General features: G+C 37.5%; 1 protein-coding gene across 1 annotated transcript in view; it reads left to right on the top strand.

Annotated features, from left to right (window-relative positions):
• The window catches only part of COL25A1 (collagen type XXV alpha 1 chain), a 149,046-nt gene that overhangs the window by 114,792 nt on the left and 16,124 nt on the right, over positions 1-18,130 (top strand). Inside the window, exons 20-30 of the mRNA XM_027884736.1 lie at positions 811-855; positions 2,714-2,758; positions 3,307-3,384; positions 6,403-6,426; positions 7,710-7,754; positions 9,320-9,364; positions 9,670-9,750; positions 10,464-10,526; positions 12,185-12,235; positions 12,580-12,606; positions 17,119-17,172. Coding sequence (XP_027740537.1) covers positions 811-855; positions 2,714-2,758; positions 3,307-3,384; positions 6,403-6,426; positions 7,710-7,754; positions 9,320-9,364; positions 9,670-9,750; positions 10,464-10,526; positions 12,185-12,235; positions 12,580-12,606; positions 17,119-17,172 — 558 coding nt within the window. The remainder of the gene's footprint in view (positions 1-810; positions 856-2,713; positions 2,759-3,306; positions 3,385-6,402; positions 6,427-7,709; positions 7,755-9,319; positions 9,365-9,669; positions 9,751-10,463; positions 10,527-12,184; positions 12,236-12,579; positions 12,607-17,118; positions 17,173-18,130) is intronic.

Genomic DNA, 18,130 nt, shown 5'->3' with positions numbered 1-18,130 from the left:
TGAGCTTCTAAATGGAAATGCTGTCAAATATTATACTTCAGTCCAGAGCACAATGGCAGTCTTGTGTTCACAGCTGTGGAACTGCAGTCTGAATGGACTCTTATTTGGTCTACAAAGTAAAGGCACTACCTACATACATTGTCATGAAATTGGCCTAATTCATTCCAGCTGAAGTCATGACCTCCAGGTCCCTAACTTTCAGCATCAGTGTTTGAACTCTTTGACCAGTGTAGCTATTGAATGCAGAGAAAATCCATTTTGCATGCTGTTTTCTAACTCTCTGAGAAAGAGATCAGTCTAACTACATTTTAGCATTGTCTTAATATTTCCCTCTGTGTCAATACTGTCAAGTTTTTCTTTCCTAATACATCTTGAAAATAGTAAGGCCAATTTTGCCCTCCTTGGCCTGTGAGTTTGTATTCACTTGAACTGTTGAGAAAAGAAATTGTGCTAACATTTTATTTTAATCTCCATATGTTAGAATATTTAACTATATCTCTTGGCTATCATTTCTCAGGAGCTATGGAATGACAAAGGCCATTTCTGAAAACCAGTGTTAATGATGCCTACTGTTTACTAACACCAATACTACTTTTCCTTTGGAAGGGTGGAATCTGTGGCCTTTGCACTCTGGTGTTAAAGAATATATTAATTTGGGTGCTATTAAATTCAGTGCCTTTACAGATTCATTATCTTCATAATATAAAATGAACTGTTTCTGGTGTTCCATACTGTAGTTAGTCATTACTAATTTCTTTTTCTCTGCACTCCCATTTCTCTATGATTTCTCTCCTATCTTCCTTCAAACAGGGCAAAACAGGTGAACCTGGATCTAGAGGCCCAAAAGGGTCAAAGGTTAGTAGTAAAGAAACTGTCTTTAGTGGAGTAATTACCATGATGATTTTTAGGATCAATTATTTGTAACATTTCACAGAAACTTCACTTGTCTCTTTAAAAGAACATGTAACAATCTGCAGTGTTCTTTATAAGTGAAACCTTCTGACTTTCAACTTTAGGTGTTAAAGTCAAAAATTACATGTTTTGAACACTGTGATTCTAATCCTTTTTCTGTTATAACATCCATTCCACTCTGCTCTGGTTTTCCTTGTGCAACTTGGTTTCTCTCTGTGTAACTGATATCCACATGCCAGGATCCAACACCTGGCAGTGCTATTATATAATTTTGTGGATCCACACATCGGTGAGTTGGGAATCAGTGCAATCCCAAGTACTGCAGGCCAGAATTCCTACAAAGGCAAGAGTTGTCATTTGCATTGCTGTTTTACTACTTAAAAAAAACCCACTTTGAGTATATTTATCTATCCACCCACCTATCAATAGATATAGGTGGTTCACATATATGGAGAGATAAAATGTGTGTTTTTTCTGTTACTTTATCTGCTGTGCAAATACTGTGCTCACTAGATTCCTTCAGAGCAAAAGCAAAATGAAAACATATTTGTTTAGGTGGTTATTGAGTCTACTGTCAGAATATTCTAAGGTGACAAGACAGTGTAGGCTGGTGTGAGACTGTTTGCAGTTCTTGTAAAGTCCTTGAAGAGTAGCCTAAAGTGCTTAAGGATATGATTAAATGAGTGCCATTTAACCTCTTTCATTCTCAACAGAAAGAAGCATTGGAAAACTAATGGGGGGATTAAATTATCAGAGTGAGAGTAGGAGAGTAAATAAGCCTCTCATTTGACAATACTACCTGGACATCTCCCACATGCACCAAAATTATAAAGATATCCCTTTTAATTTCCTTTTTATCAAAAAATTACATACAATTCTCATTTTACCTGCATACCTGTCATGAAAATCTGAAACACTGAAAGGAAAGGCAGATAGCACAACCTTGACAATGCCCTGCCACCAACCTGCTCTCCAAAAGTCTTCATTAGCCCCATGAAAGTTTTCTGTTTTCTGTGTGTTGTGTGAATTGGTCATTCACTGGTGAATTAGTCATTCTTCCATGACTTTTGCCAAAGTTCTCTAGATTTCAACAGGACCGAAAGTTGCAGTTCTTACCCATATTAATTTTAAGTAATATAAAAACATAAGAGCTTGCTGTGAAAGGGACTGTGAAATGAAATTAATTATGAATGCTGCGTTATGAATGCATACATGTTTGAAATTCCCTCCATCATTTCAAACATATTACCAATAGGAAGGAAAAGCTGTGTGTAATTTGGCAACGATCTTAAGCCTTTCACAGAAAGGGAGTCAAGAAATTCTAATGCTGATAGTAATGTTGTGCTTGAAGGGGAGGCAATGACAGAGCAAGACAGTTCAGAAAGTGGAGTCTTGATCACAAAAAGGAAAGTTTATACATTTTGAAACACACCTTTGAGGAAGTTGTTGGCTGTTTTCAGACTGAGTGTTCTCTTCAAGCTTTTGATAGTAGTGTCATTAAGAAGAGGGATGTTATACAAATTACTTAATTGGTAATCTGTCTTTTTTTTTGTTTGTTTTTTGGTATTTCTTACTCCAAACCAATACAATACTCTAATAATTCACACAGAACTAATTCATCATTGTCAAGTTTATCATTACAGAGATTTCAAGAGACTTTTCATTAAAATCCACATTCTATTTAGGATGAGAGGCTGGCCCTTTAAGCCAGTTTATATGAGAAAACATATTTGAAAGGGAAGAACTATGTGATTTATTCTTAAATGGTATATATCTGTTTTCAAATATCATTTTTAAATAGGGTGATACAGGTGACAGAGGTGACACGGGATCTGCAGGTCCACGGGTAAGTTTACTTTTCATCACAGCTCTTTGTATTATACTCTTAGATTCAGTGCACGTGACCTGAAATCATAGCAGTAACTGTAGTTAAAGCTCCAGATGAAACTGGGTACTAGACTCTGTTGGAACGTGTGTTGCTAACTGACCTGAAATATGACTAACATCCCACCGCAACTGCAGTCTCCTGTTCACAGTTTGTGGGCTGGATGTTCCGTGCCAGATGTTCTGACATTGTTCATGGCCAATACAAAACGAGAGTATTGAACCGCTTGAATATTTTCCCTTGGAAGTTTCATATGTTTGCTTTCCCACTGCAGCATAAGTCACTGTGTACTGACCTGCTTATTTATCCTTTTTTTAATAAAAAAAAATTTTGTTTCTTTTTTACACCAACCTTGATTTTAATGCTAACTGTTGTGTTTTGTAATAGTATATTGTAAGTACAGTAGGCTTCCAACACTGCACAGTCAAGTTAAAGCATGTGTCAGTGGTTAAGAGTCTAGAATAGTCTTTGGCAGTTGTCTCAAAATTTTTATGGAAAATGTATTACAGGGACCACCTGGACAGAAGGGTGATCAAGGTGCAACAGAGATAATTGATTATAATGGCAATATCCATGAAGCTCTGCAGGTATGCGAACATAAGGCTGGATTGGCCTAGTCTGGTCTGGGATAAAGCAGTTGAACAGCATTGTATTTCTCTTTTGCGTAGACCTTGAATACATTTTGTGTTCAAAATTGTTGAACTTATTAATCAGCAATCACTTTTCTATATTTGGAAATCAGGTTTTCTGTTTGGTGTTAGACAAACTCTTTCCTTGATAAAATTTAGCTGAGTGAATTGGTTCCATGTCCCCTGGAGAGTATTGACATCATCTAATGAGGATAAAGCTGATTCATTGCTGGCTCTGGTGTTTAGTGCTGAATTCATGTAATAAACCACATACACAGGTTCAACAAAGTGTCTGCTTTTCAATTCATGTAGTATAATATTGGCATTTCTTTTTTTCCTTGTTTTTCTCTTCCTCTTCCTATAAAATGCAAAGAGCAGAATATTTGAGATTTGGAAACCATATAACGTGGTTCCATTAGCAAGCTGTGGATTCAATCAGCAACTTGAGTATGTTAAGTAGAGCAAGCACCAGTCTTCTCACTTATTCATTTCTGGAAAACCTATTTTGACTGGTGTGCAGAAAAGTGTGGAGGATTAAAGTGGGGTTACAAAAAGAATGAATGAGTGTTTGCATAAAAGCAAAGGACCAAGATGACATATGTCATTGCAGTCAAGGTGATTTACATTGCAGTATACTCAGATGCAAATTCTGTGCAGTATAACTCCACCAAAGTGAATGGCTTGCTTATGTGCCACTGAAGGCTGGATTTGGCTCATTGTGCATCTGATCATTTTCTCACTGAAGCCAATGAACTTTTTTTTGCATTTACTCAGTGGGAGTGGGTAAATGTCTGACCATTCATGTGGTTTTCAAGACTCTTTTGGAAAATGAAAAAAAAATCTCATTGCCTTAACTAAAATCTAAAAGCCTGTATGTTGTTATGGCGAAGTCCACTCTTTCATTGTGATTGGTATCTATGGGGAAGTCTGCAGAGGCATGTTGTGAGGCTCTGCATTATTTTTGTCTCTTTTGGTTTGCTTGTAAGGGATTTCAGGCACACAATTTTCTGTAATTTAAATCACTCTCTTGAGTTACATGCCTAAAGTAGCCTGAAATTAATGTTGCGTATTAGCAGACACAGATTTACCAGGGGCTTTAGCCCCTGTATATCCTGTATTCTGTCTTTGTATCTTAACTCTGGCATCCATATTACTTTCAAGCTTCCTCAGAAAACCTGCAGCACATAAAGAAGCCTTAAAAAGGGACTAAAGCCTTTTGCAGTGGTTGAAAAATATTAGGAAACCTTTATCCCATTGCAAATCATTTCAAATGTCATCACCTTCTGATCCAGGGCAACAAATAATTGATATTAATGGGAATGGCTGTGCAGGGAGGGTGTAAGTAAGATTATACAGGATCAATTGAAAATATGCTTGCCAAATCTAGCTCAGTCCTTTCAGATGGCAAACACCCATTTCTAAGTCTCTTGGTGTCAAATTCTTAGGGTCTCTGAGATTTGCAGTTTTCTCATGGAAGCACATAAGAACTTTCAGTGCTCAGCACTGACTGAGAATTTGCACATAATTTGACCTGCTGATTTAAGAAGTTGACAAGAGATTGCCAGTTCTGGGCTGCCTGTCTATTTCTTATAATTTAATAATAAATCATCAGGCAGTCTAGCAGTTCAGTTACTTTGCCTCTTGCCTCCTACTCGATCTCATGTGTCAGTGGAGAATGTCTTAGTACATCAGCACTGAAAATTGAAATCTTAAAATTGTCATCATAGTATAGTCCCAGCAAGACCCCTGCTGAAGTGTATGTGCCTTTCACTTGGAAGACCGGATGCAAAATTCATGTCTCTATCATAATTGCTCTTTGGACCTATTCTGCTGAATTTCCCAGGACAAAAAGCAGTAGCTTCAAAGGTACAACATTTGTAGGAACTACAGCATCAGATATTAAAATACCTGCTGCTGTAAAGGAATCTGTTAGTGGGAATGTGTGAACATTAATTTGCAATAGTTATTTTAGATTTTCATATCTAGATAAACTGAACTTTTCAGTACCTTCAAATTTCTTGATATGTTTCCATTAATATGTTAAAATACAAAGGATACGAGTATATTAAAGCCACCTGTTAAAGAACAATTTTTTAAAGTACTTTGTATTAAGCAGGTTCCAGATTCCTGCCAACAGTATGTATTGTTGCACTGATGTGAAGATTCTTTTAAAGCTTAAAATAGAAGATCTGCAAACCTTTATTTGCACATGGAAAAAAAAAATGAGAAAAGCAAAATATTTCTTGTTTCATGTAGGCCAGTAAGTTCTTCACAAGCAAAAGGAAACCATATGCAAACTGCAGTATTTGGAGGTTTTACTCTGTTTAAAAATATGGACAGGCATTTAAATGACTTTTAAGCGTATTTTCACCTGCTTTTAAATTCCTTGGCAAAAAAACAGTGTTAGGTCGTGATATTTTACCTCCTTCCTTAATTAAGTATCTTCTGTCTTGCCAAACATTTAAAGCAGAATTGTAGTATATATAGGTGGGTTATGAACTGGCAGTTTTGGATTTTTAACTGTATTTCTATATGAAAATCAGTCATATCTCCGCTCTAGGGATCATTTTTATTAATTAAACATTAGTGCAAAATGTGTAGACATCACAAAGCCTTGGGCTAGTCTTTTAGTCAACTTAAGACACCAATTCATCATGTTTTCTTAAAAAGTTTAAAAAACCTTTTCAAAGACTTCTGCTATGATTTTGCTGTTTAGTTGTCATTTATTTCATCTCTTAAGTTGCACAAAACCCTGCAGTCTTCACCTATGCGAAACCCTAATCCCCACACAAGCCAAGCAGCTAGTACACCACCAAGAGTTAAAAATAACAGGATTTTCATTCATGTTTTTGGAGGCATGGTGTCTCCCAGATGCATCATAGGTTCTGTGGAAATTATAACTGTAGCAAGCAGAATAATATATATCATTGTTTAATTCTGCTAATGATGTCTCTTGTTAATGCGTTTTGCCAACAGAGGATTGCCACCCTGACTGTCACGGTAATTCCTGTTGCATGACTTACAGTGTGTTATAAAGCTTCTCCTTTGTGTTGCAACATGTTCATAATTCTGCTGGCTCAGGACATGTCTTCACTGGATGTCAGACTGGTTCATCATAATATGTATTTATTTATTTGTTTGGTGTTCTCGTAACAGAAAACCCATTGTTGAAAGCCACCCAACAATGGAACCAATTCTGCTCCTGCTGAATTAATGGCAAAACCTAAGTTTGTTTAAGTGAGAAACCAGGAAAACAAAGAACTCAGTACTTCTTTAGGTACACATCTTGGCAGATAGCTGCTTTGGAATTTTTGGTGTATGTTCCCATCTGTGGGTGTCTACCTGAGAATCGAGTGAAAACGTGAAGCAGGATAAGTGAAGTAGAAAGCCCAAGTATGAGGAATTCTGTTTTCCCATCTTGTCAGATCTCAGAAATAAAGTTAAAATTTCCAGGACCTATCTCCAAAATGTGTGGACAACTGAAAACTTCAGTCCTTACTTCAGGCAATTTCTGTAGGAGGTTTAGCTGCATCCAGCCAGACACAGTATCTGAGAATACTGACACCAGGTAGGAGATGTGTGGAGTACTGCAGGTTCAGCCACTCCTTAAAGTTGCAGACTTGGTATAAACAAATTATTTTATTCTTCTTTTTTTTTGTTTCAAGCTCTTCTGTGCAAGATTCATTGTATTTTCCCATTTGTACATACCCTTTATGTTTATTCAGGGGATTTTGAAATGTTGTTGTGGGGTTTTCTTAAAGCATCCCCACTATCCACCATCCAGACCAGTATTTGACAGATGGCACTGTGTCCCCAATCTGAGGTAGAAATGAAAGAAATTATTCCATGGCACTTTCACAAAGTACTGGGTATCCCCAAATGCACTTAACATCTTTTAGAAGAATAATCTTTGCAATCAGTTGGAGATTTCTCCTGATCTTCAGTTTTGAGTCAGGCTGTGAGGGCTGTTAAATGTGGCAGAGGTGAGCTTTGGTCTCCCTTCCATTAAGAGGAGTTTTGCCATTTCATCAGTAGGAGCAGAGGAGTTTGTGATAAAATATGAGCTGTACTGTTTCTTTTAACACTGTTTTTTGTGGTACCCTTCTGGTTGTTGGAAAGTTGTCGTAGATTAACAACTTGTCCATAAATGGTCTTGATTCGCCTTGTGTTCAAAAGTTAACCCATTTTGTTACAGTAGCTGTATTAACATTTACCCTGTGCTTACATGGCAAGTTCTTCAGGAATTTATTTAAAAGCTGAGAGGTTTGTATGTTTTTGTTTAGGGACCACCGGGACCACCAGGACCCCAAGGGCTGCAAGGGCCAAAGGTGATCTTCCTTATTTTACCCACTGTATCTTTAGTGTGGAATATTTTGTTTTTCTCAAATGGTGTATGCACACAGGTAGATGGAGCTTTTTGGTACAGCTTATTTAAGTGTAATTTTACCAGATGTGGTGTGTTTCCCAGATTCTTTAACTGTAGCTTTCCAGAATAGGTGCTTTGATTGGTTGATACACGCAGATGCTCAACTAAGAGCCAGAAAAATTAATTAGTACTGAAAGTGTGCAGAAGCATCCAACTCAGGGGTGTGCACTAAGGCTGTTCCTTAGGACATTGCAAAGTAGCCACATAACCAAACAGTGACTCCTGTGCCTCACTTCTCACTTCTGGGAATGAGTTATGCGAAACTGTGTGCAAGACACCACTGGCCACAGTATGAGTGCATGTGAATGCAGCTTTTGTCATGGTTGTACTCACCCAAAGAAGTACAGTATTTTCTAATGTCAGTAAAAATTAAAACATACACATGGGCAGGAGTCTGGCTGGAAACCCAGGCCTGCTAATACCACCTGGCTGGTGCTATACGTATACCAGAAGTGTTAGTGAGCAGCCCACACAGAGGCAATGAATACCATATGCTGCACTGTTCCATAAAATTTGAATAATGAATTTGCCTATGCTTAAAAAAAAAAAAGAAAGTGTTGAAGTTAGTGGACTCTCTCTAAATTGCTTTTTAATTAGTTGCGATATTTCTCTGTTTCTTAAGTAATATATATTGCATCTTCCCTCAGTGCCTCTAAGCTCTTCCAAGAGCAAGTATGTGCATCTTCAACAACAAAAATAGACATCTGAATTTTAGACTTCATCTAGTGTTTCATATGGAAATGCATCACAATACACATGGCCATTGTTTTGAGAAATTGTGAGAAACAAGGTTCATGTAGAAAATTGATAATAGAATACACAGTTAAGTGTGCAGAAATTGCTTTTTGCGTTATCATGTACCCAGCATTTCTGCAGCCTGGAGTATGTTGTAAAACACAGAGGAGTTGGAGTGTGGAGGAGGTTTGTTCCTTCATGTAGGTGAGCATTCTCATTCAAAATCTATGACATAAAGCAGAATTCAACGCTGTGGGAGTTTGTTTCTGATATCATAGACTCTACCCATCAGTGTAATTTGCTCCTTTAGAGAGTGCTTCTCAGGAACTGGTCACAGGACAGTTTTGTGAATGTGAACTCCTTCACTAGATGATTCATGTTAGCCAGGGAAAGAAAACATGAAGTCTCTGTGCCTTACACAAATTGCGAGCCAGGATTCCATATTTATTCTGGAAGTGGGCAAAGTTTCCATTGGATTGGGGTCTTTTCATTCCTGGGATTTTGTCTTCTCTTTCATTTCTTTTTAAGCACTTGTCTGGTCTTTATGCAACCCAAAGTTTGTGTAGTCTTAATCAGCAGGGCTATTTTTTCAATAAAGGAATTATACACATGTTGGTTTTTTTGGAATGACATTCTCTGGGTTTCTTGTTTTAGATTGTGGCAATTTCTCTTCCTCTTTCCTCAAATGTCTGGGGCAACTGGGATAATGCAATTCCATCTTATCTTTTGCAGGGTGAACCAGGATCCCCAGGAATGCCAGGAGTTGATGGAGAACAGGTATATTATGTGTAAATCACATAGTGAAGAACACATGAGCAGCCATAGGTTATTGCATGAAACTTCCATGATCCCAAGCTGTAACTTAGATTTCATAATCTAAATAATACTATGATGATAGTAATTAATAAAGATTATTATTATGTTGCTGCATATTCTGTGATCTAATCATGTCTGTATTTCTGCATTTTAATAGCAAAGGTATGTGCATGCACATGACTTATTCAGCTTATGAGGGTCAAAGCTAGAACTCTGTTGGTGTCTCTGTTTTTTTACATGACTTGCTGAATAAGTCCATATTTTAGGGTCTTAAGGGCTCAAAAGGAGACACAGGTGATCCTGGAATGCCTGGAGAAAAGGGAGGAATTGGACTGCCTGGCCTGCCAGTGAGTATGAAAAAATAATTTTTTTTAGCTAAAATACTTTTATTTTTTTCTCTCTTACATTGCCAGGAATTTCCAACAGTGCTGATGAATTACAAATGGGATAGAAAACACTGGGGAGAAAATTCTGAGATTGTTCTGCAGCTAATCTAGGAGTAGGTGTAAGATTGTCAGAATTTTTCATTACACTTACAGTCACAGAGAGTATTGCATTGGGAAGAGGGAGATTAGTTGGCATGCTGTCCAGAATTGTACCTCTCTTGTAATATACAACACAGCTTGGTCAAGTGTAGCTTGTAGGAAAAAGGAGCTATATTTTGAACACTTGTCAAGAATTTCAAATGACTTAGATTGAGGAGCAAGAGAAAATGCATCAATATTTATGGGATGCATTCTTCATATATATATATGAAATTTCTCAGTCAAAAATAGAAACAGTTCTGAAATTGTATCTGTAGTAGAATATGTCATGAGTGGAATTGTCACAAATAATCCTGCCACAATTGATAGCTATCAATATGAAAGCATCCCTTTATATTTGTTAACAATTATTTATAAAGTCATCCCAAAACTTTTAAAAATTATTTCCTTTATATGTGTGCTGTCATATTATTTTTTAAAATTAGAATTATTTGCAAATAAATATTATCATTTCTAGATTGATTGCTAATAAAATTAAAGCTGTTTGTAAATGCTGTTTCATAATGATTTTGTAGGGAGCCAATGGTATGAAAGGCGAAAAAGGAGATGTTGGTTTGCCTGGTGCCCAAGGTCCTTCAGTAAGTCTCAGTGTGGTGTTGCAATGAACACAGGAGTCCAGCAATGGTTCTCCAGCTTTTGATTCTGAACAATACTTCATATTCATCATGAGTGATCTTTCCTGAGAATAAACAGACTTCTGGTCATAGAGCTAAATACAGGTCAAGTTTTAAAGGTATAATCCCTGTTCTGTTTAATTCTCTCACTGTGAACGACAGTCCTGCTTGCTTCAATGAAAGCCTTTTGGTTCTGTCATGAATCAAAGTGTAAATGGGGAAAAACAAATCCCCACACAAACCATAATCTGTCTCAACACCTTATATTCTGGGAATCTCAGAAAACCAGAGGCAGAGAGAACCTCTGGGAATCTCCAAGAACCAGACTAGGCTGACTTCAGCCATGTGACCAGAGTAGTGACTAGTTTTATGAGGCCAGACATTACCTTGATTTTTTTCAAAGTACTGCAAAGGCATTAAAAAACAAACAGAAAAACAAGCAAAGAAACGGAGACAAAAATCAACCAAACAAAAAACCAACACCAAGCAAGCGATCTCCCACAAAGTACCTTTATTACATGGGTGATTAACATTATCAGAGCATGGTTAGATAGGAGACCTCAAAGCAGTTGTTAACTACCATGACCTTGTCACTCGTGACAGAAGCCATAGCTCTGAGGAGTCTGAGAAGCTCCCCTGTGCTGGCACAGGACATGATAGGCACTCTGCATCTCTGAGTCTCTTTCTCTGAAATGAAAATTAGTTTGTTACAAATTAATTAACAGACTCATTCATCTTGTTCTGCTTGTTTTCACTTGAAGGAAGGCTTTCAGTTTTCAGGAGATTTCACAGATGGTGGAATCTGTCTTAGATTTCAAAGTGCATCTTGTTGCCCCTGTTGCCATACCAGCAGCTAGTGTAGCAGAGTGGTTGTGCATAATCCTGGAGACCCGATTTAGCATCCCTGCTGCCACTCTGCAGGTTATGATAACAGCCCTTTGGGATTAAATCCAGGAAGAGAGCTGATACTAAACTGTATATATCATCATAAAATTCTTTCCATGGATTTGTTCGGAACACAGAAAACCAATACAGAATATGCACACGCTAAATGCTCAGCAACCTGATTACCTATTTTAATGGCTTTAGAGAATTCTATGTACAAGTGGTCTAAACTAAATAAAAGGAGAGAGAATGGGCAATTTTGAAAACATGCCAAAGCCTAGCTTGAATTTAGTATCTTTTCCATTCATCATAAATAGGGATAAAACAACACATCATCTTCTTCTGTTTCTCATGATTAATTAGTACAAGAGAGGACTAAAGACCACATACCATAAAATACTAAAATTTCAAGCATCCCTACTCAGTACCGTCTGTTTTACAGAGATTTATTTTTTTTCTGATAGCGACCTAAGGTGTATCGTAGACCCTAGGAATAAGAATTAGGAGACAGGCAAGCTGCCATATGCTACAGGCAAATCTACACTTTTGGTACTCTGTCTTTCAAATGAAAATAGTTCCCATTCCTAAAGTCCTGTCTAGATACGCTGTCAATGTTCACTGTTACATTGCTGTTTTTGTAAGTGCTTGCTAACAGAAGAAGGGTCAGTCTGACTTCTGATATTTTTGCAGGAGTTCTTTACCCTATATGATTTAATGCCATTGTTTTTTATCTGTAGATGATAGGACCACCTGGACCACCAGGGCCACATGGTCCTCCAGGCCCTATGGTAAGCTTGGGAGGAAGAGTGGGGCTAGAAGGGGCTTAAACCCTCTTGCCACTTTAATGCCTGCTTATTAGAAGTGTTATGACAGTACGGGACCTAATTTAAAAAAATTTTTTTTGCATGTCTTAAAATTCATAGGAAGTAGAGAAAAAATTTACACCTGCCTATGTTAGTGTTAACATGCTAGTGGTCTAGTTCATCCAGGTATTTACGGCGGCTTTATTGACAGCTGCATTTTGTTTGTGATTACGAAAATATAGGTGCAACTTGCACCCCTATAAAGCAACGAACCCTTGAGAAAATTGTGGTGTATTTTCATAAGGAAAAATTGTATCTTTTTTTTTCAGGGACCTCATGGACTTCCTGGCCCAAAGGTAAATTAATACCTGTCTTGAATAGTCATGCTCTCGATGTCTGCTTTGCTCTTTAATGCATGCAGCTATGTTTTGTCATGTCTCATTTGATAAATGTTTCTGATATTCTTAAACCTTGAAGCAAATTTTAATATTTCTCCTCAGCATTAGCTGAGTCCCTTTTCTATATTAATATTTGTGATGTGGCACTAAATTGTTTAGTTTCCTGTTTATGGTCAAGCTACTGTTGCTTGAAATTAGTTTGGAACACAGAAGCATGTTACAGGCTCAGGAAATGGAGTCAGATAAACTCTCTTTATGCTCTCTTGTATCTTCTGCTTCTTCCAGTGTGCATGGCCTTAGCCTTCTTAGGTGCCATGTATTTTGCTGAGCAGTTCCTTCACATATTATGCTAGTTCACCATCACAAACTGATGGGTGTATCTTCATGTTTTTTCCAAACTGAAATTCCTGATCAGGCAGGTCTGCAATACTATTTGAACAGTTCCCATATCATATTACACAAAGATATACTGTAGTGAAAACAACTCAGGAGAGTAGAAGTGAATTTTAACAGAGTTGAATATTTTAATTTGTACTTTAATTCAGTAATCACCAGTAAGCTAAAATTCAACATAAGACTATAGCGTAGCATTTGTTAAGGCTAGTGGTCTTGTCAGGATGAACATTTGAATTCCTATGGCTCCCTAATAAAATCTACCTTTCCCAAAAAGTAAGAAAGAGAAGGAGAAGGGCTTTCTTGTTTAATTTTTGGACTTTGTTTTGACTACTTATGAGACTGTTCGTGTTACCTTGGCTCAAGAAACCCGAGTCATAAATCATTTTTTAAAATCAAGTCTGTTCCATTTTAGCACCAGCCCTGCCTTACCTCAGGCTTTTGGCCTGAGACTCAGGCTTTTGTGGGTTTTCTCAGGTCTGTTTCCAAAATTTCAGCTTCAGTGCTACTGCTCTGAAAGTCACATCGAGTCAAATAGAAGGAGAATGAAGAAATGCCTACTTAAGCAGGGTGCAAAGCAAGCAGATGATGTCTGGAGTTACTTAAAGGAGGAGACTAGGTTCTACTGAGATTTTTTTTTTCTAAATATGAATATGATATAAGGTAACATAATACATGGAAGAGAAAACTAGGAACGAGGCCATAGGGAGCAGCCTGAATGAAATACCTATGTTTTTCTGTTTCCCAAAAGGGTCAAGTGTGGTCAGTGTTCTTTTTGACTGAGCAGCTCTCATGCTGATGTAGTTTCTCATTATGGAAGAATGATTTGTTGGCAACTCCAAGCCCACCATTATCCTCTTAGTGATGTTTAATATAATAACCTATGCATAATTTAACAATCACAGCAAGACAAAGTGCCATTTCTTATATTGTTAAAACTTCTCTGAATGAAGACAGAAACTATGAACCTCCCAAATACCTTGGTATTGTGTAACCTATGCTGCTTCTTTTAATTTTTTACTGTTTAATTCTGTATGCTTGAAGGTTTAAAATATCTTTATGTAAGATTTTGCTGCAAATTCCAGTTTGCTGTAAGGGAAAGTATTGCTTGCTCACCAAATGCACTGTTCAGGAGATCCCACTGTAGAAACCTACAGTTTTGAGGCTTATTTTTCTGAACATTTTCTTTCAGTTGGAATTACCTGTGTAGGATGGTTTATGGGATTTGAGGAATTTCCAAAACCCCCTAAAACTCATTCTTAATTCAAACCATCTAACTATAGTGGCAATTATGAGGAAAAGATTAAAAAAATGTGTTACTCTCAAGTTTCCTGCTGGTTTTTTTCACACAGATTTTAAATTTCCAGCAGACACCTCCCAAGTGCTTTTGCCCAGTATTATATCAGTATGTAAATTGCCAGTAAACTGAGAAGGTTGAATTTGTGTCTTTGTTTCAGACTGGAATTTGCAGCTATTTCTGAGACTGGCTTCTTCTATCCCAGCTTAAGCACCCATTGTAGCACCAAAAATTTGGTATTTATACTTTTACGTTTAGGGTGAACCAGGGTTAAATGGTCTTAAAGGATTGAAGGGTGAACCAGGTCAAAAGGGTGACAGAGGGCCCCTTGGTCTTCCAGTAAGTAAAAAAACCCAACTATTCAATCTCAGTGCAAATCACAAACTTTTTTTTCTACTCCTGATGAACAACTCTGATTTACTCAGTAGCAGTACACAGAATATACCGTGTTAGAATAGGGCATAACTCTTGTTTCATTTTGTCCCAAATCTGTGCTATTGTCCAAAGTAACGTCCTGTAACACCAGTGCTGTCAGGTTTAGTTTTTTTGTTATGTGTCAGTTGAGAGTGTTCAGTGTCACAAGAATGCCATCACCCCCATTACGTTAGTCATACTGTTACTTAAGTGTTGCATGGTGTTTGCATTAAAAAAAGGAATCTTCCCTTTCCTCCGTCTCCTCAGTTATTCTTCCTTTGATTGCCCTTCTGCAGTTACAATGGAGAGGTCTAACTGAGGAAAGTTAAAAATTGGTTTAGGGAATTTAATTTTTTTTTTTTCACTGATCGTTATTTTTTCCTCATTCTTTAGAAAATTTCCATTCTGAGTGTTTGGCATAAATTTTGTTTTAGAAAGAAGTTAAGAACCTTAAAAATATGGAAACATTAATATATTAAAATTTAGGATGATAAAACAGAAAATACTTTATGTGTTTGAAAGCATGCTGGAAAGATAGCTTTACTTTTTTTCTCATAAAAGGAGTTAATTTTTCCTTTCATTATGTTGTATGAGGATTATTCCCTGGGATTTCATTGTTAACAGTAAAATGGAGAAAAAAGACTTAGTTGACCCAAAGAAACACAAACCCCTCTGATTAATATTTTCAAGAATTATGTGCGGGGCCTCTGGACAAGGTCAGCTTCACTGAGAATTTTTGTTTTAATTTATTTTGAGGGAAAAAATAATTTTCACATTGACAGTTACGTCTCTATAGAGAGTGAGTTTTGGAGGCCTGAGCCAACACCCTGAAAATGGCTAAAAGGTAGAAGAAAGTTTTAGTTCTTCCAGAAATGTTTGTTCTAACGAAGAGCAACATATGCTATTAGTTTTTCAAGTTTACATAGATCTTGTCTTCTACTGCTTGTTACTACGAAATGACATTTTCAGGAGCAAAATCGGAGATTTTGATGTTCCATGGCTCATTTTATTGAGTTTCATGGATTTTCTTTTTTTAGTTGGGGTTTCTTTTTGTTTTGGTTTGGTCTTTTTTTTCTGGGGGAATTGTCCCGCAGATTATTCCCTCTGTCCCGACTAGTGTTGTCCCTCCCTGCCCGCACTGCAGCGCTCTCGCTGCTGCTCTGTTATTCCCACACAATCCACGAGGGGTCACCCCATCCCCAAGGATGCTGAGGCACACAGCCCGGAGTGCCGGGTGCTGCTACCGCAGCCCGTGACTGTGCTCTGAACTGGGAGTATATCGGGAAAACAGGAAATGTGATTGTCTCCGGGGCTCTTGGAAATGAATGAGGCCATTGTAGTCAGGATCCAGACTTTGTTGGCTGCATAATGCAGTATTCTTGCGCTTAAATATTTCCTATCACAGTTAACACACGTTTTTTCTTCCTTTGTGTATAGTATTCAGTATTGTCATTATTTAGAAATTAGAAAGCATGCAAAGTAAATATTTGGGTGTTTAAAGGCTCAAAACCACCCTAATGTCTGGTGTTTGCAGCACTCCTATAGTTTGACAATATTCTGGTCTAATATACTGCGATGTGAGGGCAGGGGTGGGTCAGTGATGTTACACTAACGTGAGAACAGAATCAGGCTCCTGATGTTCTGTGTGAATTTTTAACTAACATGCTGTAGTAATGTGATACCCATTCCAGAACCCTGTCACAACTTGTATTGTGTGTTTGAATTATGTTTATTTCATCAGTACCACTTACTAATCTCATGTTCTTGTCATTGGTGTTGTACCCATCATCCATGCTTCCACCTAACAACACAGGGAGCATCTGGCTTAGACGGAAAGCCAGGACCCCGGGTGAGTCCCTTGTCTTTCTGTGTCACTCTTCGTTACTGAGTCCATGTCCTTCCCAGGGGCTCTGCCAGTCATGCTCACACACTGCACGGAGGAAGGAAGGCCAAATGCTGCAGGCATTGTACATGCTGTGTTAGAGGGGGCTTCAGACAGACTCTTAAGGCAAGACATGTGGGAAGGATAATGTAATTCTCTCTAGAAGGAGTTCTGAACATTAAAAAGGCTGTTTAGTTTTGATTTTTGGTTGGACAGCTGCCTTGGTTGGGTTGCTTATTTTCTTGAGTAAGGTTAGGGATTTAGCAAACTCTGACTAGAAGGATGGTTTACCTCATAACAGGAGAGGTTATAGGTGGAGTTTTGAAAGCCAAATGGATTTGTTCAGCTAGTTCCCACCACAATTAAGTTTGAATTTCAGCCAGCGAAGACTGATTCCTTGTTAGTTCTTGGCTAGAAGACAGCTATTACAACTAAAGAGTTGCAAGAACAAGACTTTGCTCTTACCCTCTGTTTCCTTTTGTAGGGTATAGATGGCTCAATTGGTCCCCATGGCCCTGCAGGTCCTAAAGGAGACAGAGTAAGTGTATGTTCTGTGTGCTTCTCTTTACAAAGTGACTGCCACAATGGAAAAATGTCATATGGGTACTTATATTTTACCTTTATTTGTAATTAGATGTTCCTAAACACAACAGTATCTCATCTATTTAAGGATTAGCCCAGAACTGTATATGCAGTCTAGTTACACATCTGTTTATCTGTTTAAGGGTTGACATTGTAATTCATTAACTTCAGAGGACCTGGTGTTTTGGAATGACTAATCAGTAAGAAATTGACAGGACTTTCAAGTTCTCAGTACCACACAGAACGTAATTTTTATTGGTTTCATTATTTTGTGTAAATTGAAAGAACAAATTGGGACAAAATATAGTATGATCTGATTATATAAGAATGCAATGGCAAAAAAAAGAAGAGCATTTCTCTCCTGTATGTACTTAAATGTTTTTATACCGGAAAAGAGTCTCCAAGCTCTGTAAAATTTAAAATTTTTTTTTTTTTTTTTTTTTTTTTTTTTTTTACGCTTAGAAGATAGGAACCCTCCTGTTTAATTTGAAATATTCACAGTAATTTTTTTCCAGTGAAAATAGGATAGGAATTCCAATCTTTAAGTGTGAGCCTGTCACCTTTAACAATACGGCCATCAACTTACACAACAAACCAACAGATAATACCTCATACTAAAACCTCCAGGGAATTGTCAGTCCAGAATTTTGTCTCTTTGACTTTCTCACTTTAACAAAACAACTGTGCTAAAGTGACTTCAGACTTGCTGTATTAAGGACACAGCCACATGGCAGAGGTCCAGTTGGCTTCACCAGCAATATGTCTGAGAAAGGTATGATTCATTTTTACGGAGCTGTGTACTGAGAAATAAATTCAAGACATGCAGCATAGTCCAAAGTAGGAACAGTAGACTGTAGTTACCACTCCGGTTAGTTAACTATCTGAAGGACTTGGGAATTTTTCCTGTTTTTCTA

The sequence above is a fragment of the Empidonax traillii genome, unplaced genomic scaffold (genome assembly GCF_003031625.1).
Source record: "Empidonax traillii isolate 1590-97213 ecotype Southwest subspecies unplaced genomic scaffold, ASM303162v1 scaffold154:size1206225, whole genome shotgun sequence".
Lineage (NCBI taxonomy): Eukaryota > Metazoa > Chordata > Aves > Passeriformes > Tyrannidae > Empidonax > Empidonax traillii.
The sequence above is the reverse complement of the archived record's forward strand: the minus strand, read 5'-3'. Positions and strand labels throughout refer to the sequence as shown.